Source organism: Helobdella robusta (genome assembly GCF_000326865.2).
Source record: "Helobdella robusta unplaced genomic scaffold HELROscaffold_16, whole genome shotgun sequence".
Classification (NCBI taxonomy): Eukaryota; Metazoa; Annelida; class Clitellata; order Rhynchobdellida; family Glossiphoniidae; genus Helobdella; species Helobdella robusta.
Window position 1 is genome coordinate 1,372,536 of NW_008703893.1, and position 7,279 is coordinate 1,379,814.

A 7,279-nucleotide genomic window follows, 5' to 3' on the forward strand; every position below is an offset into this window, starting at 1 on the left:
AATAATTTAAACGTTTACCAAAAAACTTTAGTGAGAAAAATCGAAAAAACGAACTACAAACATATTAACGCCAAACATTCGGTAGAATTTATAGAATATTGTAAAAATTATGGTCTATTACCAACAGATATATATATTTATATATATATATATATATTTTTACAATATTCTAAAAATAGAATTAGAATATTGTAAAAATTATGGTCTATTACCAACATATATATATATATATATATATATATATATATATATATATCGAATATGAATCTTTCAAATATTTCATTTTCAATCATTTTGTTATCACTTGTTAAAGCCTCTAAACCTTAGCTGATAATAATATAGTATAATTTTTTTATCAGGTTTGATAAGTGAGCTAAGAATACTTTGATATACTACATGAGGATTTTCACAAATAAACTTTAGATCAATAGAAACTAATAGATAGATAGAAACTAATACAAAAAATGATACTTTTTAATCCCAAATTACCATATTTTACTTATTTACAACTTTGTTATGCTAGACTTGTTAGTTAGACTTTTTCCCGATGTATGCTATAAAAGCTGCACATCCTTTAAATAACATTGATTTTGTTCATCCCTGAGATTTGTACAAATATTTTTAATTTATAAATGACTTTTCAGTTGTGAATGATTATATAGCCACCTAATTGCATCCTAGTCATTTATATATGTATGTAGAATATAATACCCTATATATATATATATATATATATATATATATATATATATATATATATATATATATATATATATATGTATATATATATATATATATATAATAGCCCTTTATGTAATACTTTACCTAATTCTATATATATTCAACCTGCTAACAAAATAGAAATATTAAGTATAGTCACGAACATGAAAAATAAAAAAAGTACTTCAGATGATACATTAAGTAACTTTATTATAAAAAAAATTATTCATGAAATACTTGTTCCTTTGACTCATATTATTAACCTCTCATTATCGCAAGGCATATTTCCAGCTTGTTTTAAAATTTCTAAGGGTGTTCCAATTCTCAAAAAAGGTAACCCAGAGGATGCTTGCAATTATCGGCCAATTTCTCTTCTTTCACCCCTTTCGAAGATACTTGAAAGAATAATGCATACTCGTTTGAAATCGTTTGTGGCTGCAAATAACATAATGTGCAATTGTCAATATGGATATAGGCCCAAGCATTCGACCGAATTAGCTGTGCTTGAATTGATTCAGAAAGTCTTCAAGACTTTAAACAACAGAAATCTTACTTTAGGTATTTTCATAGATCTGTCAAAAGCGTTTGATGTCATAAACCACGAATTACTCTTGAAGAAATTATATATGAATGGAATAAGAGGTGTAGCCTACTCGTGGTGTGAAAGCTATCTTAGGGATAGAAAGCAATATGTTGCATTAGAAGGATTTAAATCAGAATGTCTAAACATCAACAGTGGAGTTCCGCAGGGCTCTATTCTCGGACCTCTTTTGTTTGTCTTGTTCATTAATGACATTGTCAACGTGACTGATTCGGCAAATATTTTACTATATGCGGACGATACTAACATATTTTTTACTTCAAGGAATTTTAAACTGGAAAGTGACCACGAATTGCAAAAATTCGTAGATTGGTTTATTCTAATAAATTAGTTGTTAATTTTACAAAATATTTAAATTTTTACGTCAACAGTTGCCTAATTATTTTGCCAACTTTTTCACTTTTAGCAATGACATTCAAAGGAAATTTACTAGACACACTTCCCTTTTCTATTCTCATACTGTGAGATTAAAAGCTTTTCACTCAAGCATCAAACTTAATGGTCCAAGGGTATGGGATACTGTATTGCCACATGAAATTAAAACAATCAACTCATTACACTTATTTAAAAACTAGCTAAAAACTTTTTTAGTTAAAAAAACACTTATTTTAAATAGTTTTTAACAACTTATTTAATTTTGATGTTCTTAGTAAGCGAAATTTTCAGTCTCAGTTGTGACTATACTGTCACCTTTAGGTACTATATGAAACATGACAGTATTCATAGAATGATGTACGTGTGAGCATATGTTTGTGTGTGTATGTATTTATTTGACATTTCTGTTACATTTATAGTAAGAATTTGTGTGTATGTATTTATTTGACGTTTCTGTTACATTTATAGTAAGAATTTGTGTGTATGTAGTTATTTGACATTTCTGTTACATTGATAGTAAGAATTTGTGTGTATGTATTTATTTGACATTTCTGTTACATTTACAGTTGGAATTCTTAGTTAAGGGTGGCCTATCCACAAGTTTATCTTTTTTGGTTATCCTTTAAATAAATAAAATGTATATATATATGTATATATATATATATATATATATATACATATACGTAGTTATAATACATTTATAATATTGTATTTACACATTCAAATTGTACAACTGTGTAGTTTCAAATTATTTTGAATTCTCTCGGAAAAATTTGAACTTTTTACTATATATATATATATATATATATATATATATATATATATATGTATATGTTACTTTTATCAACAATCATCAAAAAATTTTCAATTTGATTTCACCGCGATATCGATGATGATGATTTTGACCTGACTGATTAAAAAGCATCAATGAAAATTTTTAAAATAGGATGGAAAATTTGTTATATTTGGATATTCGTATATAAAGCGAGCAAAAGTTTAATATAAAAGCGCTTATAAATCTATGCATATTGGCTCAGCTTGGCTTGGCTCGTCTTGAAATTGGATGTTAAGCTAGGTGTGGTCTCAAACTATTTGGAATTCTCTCAGAAAAATTTGAACTGCGTGCGCACATATGTAGCACTGATTACTGTTGCTTCAATAATGAATTTATATACTATATATACAAAGCGAGCAAAATTTTAATAGAAAAGCGCTTATAAATCTACGCATATTAGCTCAGCTTGACTTGGCTCGGCTTGGAATTGGATGTTAAGCAAGGTGTGGTCTCAAACTATTTTGAATTCTCCTCGAAAAATTTGAACTGCGTGCCTACATATGTAGCATTGATTACTGCTGCTTTTATAATGAATTTATATAAAAATCGTTCGATGACTTCAATTTAGTACGGTTAGCATTGTGGTTAAGACTGTATAATAGCGTACTACATACATTAAATATGTTTTTTACTGATGCGAATGATTGAAATGATGAGAATGTATGGTTGAAACGAGTATAAATAGAGGAGCTGAGACAACATGAAAATCAGATCAGGCATTCTGCCTCGCTTGAAGCAGTCTGTCTGATCTCATTTATTTTATTTTTATAATTTATTTATCTTTATTTATTTTATTATATAGAGTTATATAGAGTTATATTATATAGAGTTATATAGAGTTATATAGAGTTTGCATGTCTGTGGTTTGTATGTTGTATTTTTTATATTTTAGGTGGGTTCTTTAGCGGTTGCTAATACATACATACATACATCATGTTTGTTTGTGTGGTAGTATTTTATGTTCTGTTTTACTCTTTTTTCTCTTCCTTCATGAGTCTTGAGTTAAGTTAATGAAACATAGGTAGGTGAGATTAAAATTAATTTATTATATAGGTAGGCTAGGGCATAAGGTAATTTAGTTACATAGGTAGGTTAGGGACTTCTATTCTTTTACTCTACTTTGTTGTGTGTTTTTTTTTTTTTGTTTCACACCATACATATAACAGGTACGCGGTGGTTCCAGGTTTTAGTGAAATTTTTATTGATTGAATGTGGTAGTATGCTAGGTTATATAGAGTTATATAGAGTTATATAGAGTTATATAGAGTTATATAGAGTTATATAGAGTTATATAGAGTTATATAGAGTTATATAGAGTTATATAGAGTTATATAGAGTTATATAGAGTTATATAGAGTTATATAGAGTTATATAGAGTTATATAGAGTTATATAGAGTTATATAGAGCGTAAATCCTATATAGATACCTTTCTTTGAGGTTCTTTTCTTTGCCGACCGGTCGGCTTCTTTGCGTTTCTCTATTTTCATTTAAATTAATTAAATAAATAAGATTTGTCCGTTCATTTAGGTTCTTTCAGGTTCATTCATTCAGGTTGAAGCTTCCGGAGGAGTTCATCGTGGAAGATCAGAATGGTTGTGATGTCACGCTACGTTCGTTCATTCAGTGTCAAAGAATGCACGCCTGCCTGGGGTTCGTTTTACGGTTTCTTTGCGGTTTCTCTTTTTGCCGATTGGCTGGCTTTTCCGGCTGGCGCGTTTCACCGCGGCTCGTTTCTCTATTTTCATTTAAATTAATTAAATAAATAAGATTTTTTTGTTTCATTCAGGCTAAAGCTTCCAGAGGAGTTCATCATGGAAGATGTCAGGCTACTTTCATTCATTCAGAGGCAAAGAATGCACGCCTGGCTGGGATACGTTTTATTCTTTTGTCTCTGTAATTTAACAATAAGTAAGAATGCTCACACGCGCGCACACACACACACACACACACAATTACATTAAGTAGCTATATAGGTAGGTTAGATAGACATAATTTTAATTGTAGGTAGGATAGATAGGAAGCATCCAACACTAATGTAGTTGAATAGGTAGGCGCGTAAGTTTATCGCTTCTATTTTATCTCGCATCTACATTACACGCATTAGCGTATTACACACACACACACACAGTTGCATACATAAACACATATATTAGTATTTGAGCGTAATTTTATTTTCAATACACATTCTAATTTATTATTACTAAGGTTGAGAGTAATTTAATTTCATAGGTAGTTAAGGGCGATAATGTAATTCTAGGAACAATCTTGTAATGTAAATTAAAACGCTGTAAGTGTATTGATATGTAGGTTAATTATAAGTTTTATATTATTATTATTATGTCGGAGCCCAAGGCATTACGTAGGTGGTGGGGTGGGTGCCGAAAGGCCAATGAATTGGGCTCTTGAGTTTTGTAATTTTAGGTAAGCTAGGGCTTAATTGTAATGAATAGGTAAGTTGAGGGTACGATAGCCGATTGACTCTGGATTTCAAAGTCTCTTGTCAGAGGTAAGCCTTGGTGGCCAGTGGTGAACCGGCAATGGTTTACTATCCGGACGGCAATGGTTTACTATCTGCACGGTAATGATTTACCATGCGGCACGGCCATAGTCTACTACCCGCACGGCTTCCGGACGGCAAATGGTTTACTATCCGCACGGCAATAGTCTACTATCCGCACGGCAATGGTTTACTATCCGGTGCCCTGGCTGTCGGTGAACCTCTGTGCAAGGAGGGAGAATGAAGGAGGACTTTCGACTATCGTACCATTAACAATTTAATATAGATTAGCTAAGGTGTTTGAATAGGTAGATAGGATTATTTTTATTAAGCAATTTGAGATGCAGGCACCGCTAAGCTTTCTGATGAGAATTTTCTTTTTCTCCATCAACACGGGCTGTGTTTCAACAACAATCTCGATGAGGCATGGCACCAGTTTTGGAGGACAACGTAGGAACCGAACCGCATTCAACATTCTGCCTTTGTCGAATGGACGACGGTAAGTTTTTTTACATTTTAATCACTTTATTATTTTAAAATATTATTTATTTGCCATTGTTTCCATTTTATAATTTTTTGCTCCTAAGATTCTAACATTCATTTACTACTACGCTAATAAAAAAAATTTGTCTACAGGATGATGAGAGGTGGGCAGTGGTGGGAGTCAGCACGTTTCAGATGGTTGTCTCATGATGATTTACGTATGACGATGATGGTGTAGGAAAAATCAGCGCGTTGGCTGTTCGACTGACAATCAGAAGTTCGGATGAAATCATGTGTGCCGACCAGATGATGGTGGTCGGTGCAATGAAGTACTGTAACGACGATTTTTGAACTAAGGTTTAGTAGTTTCTTCTTTTAATTTTTCTGATTGATTGATTGATTGATTGATTGATTGATTGATTGATTGATTGATTGATTGATTGATTGATTGATTGATTGATTGATTGATTGATTGATTGATTGATTGATTGATTGATTGATTGATTGATTGATTGATTGATTGATTGATTGATTGATTGATTCATTCATTCATTCATTCATTCATTCATTCATTCATTCACTCAATCTTTCAAATTATTTTTCCATTAATTTATTTTTTTTAATCATTGAATCATTAATTAATTCATTGACTCTTGACTCACTCAGGCATTCAACATTCTGCCTTTGTCGAATGGACGAAAGTAAATTTTTTTTACATTTTACTCTATTATTTTAAAATATTGTTTATTTGCCATTATTTTCATTTTATAATTTTTTTCTTCTAAGATACTAACATTCATTCATTACTAGGCTAATAAAAAAATTTGTCTACAGAATGATGAGAGGTGGGTTGTGGTGGGCGTCAGTACGTTTCAGATGGTGGTCTCATGATGATCGTTCCAATGACAATTCGAAGAGGGTAATAAGAAGTTTATTTATTTGCCATTATTTTCATTTATAATTTTTTTCTTCCAAGATTCTAACATTCATTTATTACTAGGCTAATAAAAAAATTTGTCTGCAGAATGATGAGAGGTGGGTTGTGGCGGGCGTCAGCACGTTTCAGATGGTGGTCTCATGATGATCGTTCCGATGACAATTCTAAGATGACAATAAGAAGTTTCTGGAGAGTACACGCGCGCACATTTACGCACATACATCAATACAACACACACATACACAACATCCATTCATTCGGTGTCGTTGTTATGTTTCTCTTCAACTTTCTATTTTTTTTACCGGACTTAATTTTATTCATAGGTAAGTTAGGGATTGAGATGAGTTGAACAATCGTAGGTAGGCTAGGGCTTAACATTAGTTAAAAAGTTTCAAGTAAAATAAAAACGCTGAAATATGTAAAATAAAATACCTAAAACGTGTAAAATTCCAAAAACGTAGAAAAACATATTTGTAGGTGGGTGAGTTGAGTTAATGATTATAAGTAAGCTAGGGCCCTGAGAGTAATTTAATTGTAGGTAGGTGACTGACTACTATTCTTGCGACTTTTTACTAGTTTTTTGTGATGTGTTTGTTTTCGCTTCACAGCCCCACACCAACAAAACAAACTACATTTTATTCTCGTCGTCGCCTTAATTTTTACCTTTTTGAACAATCTTTTTAATGTCTATTTATTTATTTAATTATTTATTAAATGTTGACTGGTTTCTAGTTTTTTTTTAATTTGGTTATAATTTTTGGATATTTCTTGATTTAATAAAAGCAACTATCGTGTTTTTCTTTCTTTACTAAATCTCGAAATTGTTTGTA

General features: G+C 31.0%; 1 protein-coding gene across 1 annotated transcript; it reads left to right on the forward strand.

The window, feature by feature from the left end:
- Positions 1–3,231: 3,231 nt before the first annotated feature.
- Positions 3,232–6,217, forward strand: HELRODRAFT_169679 (hypothetical protein; the record flags this gene model as incomplete). The annotated part of the gene is made up of 6 exons (XM_009015505.1): positions 3,232–3,269; positions 4,084–4,182; positions 4,319–4,440; positions 5,454–5,528; positions 5,751–5,827; positions 6,179–6,217. The coding sequence occupies 6 exons, from the start codon at positions 3,232–3,234 to the stop codon at positions 6,215–6,217; spliced, it is 450 nt and encodes a 149-aa protein (XP_009013753.1).
- Between the last annotated feature and the right edge of the window lie 1,062 nt (positions 6,218–7,279).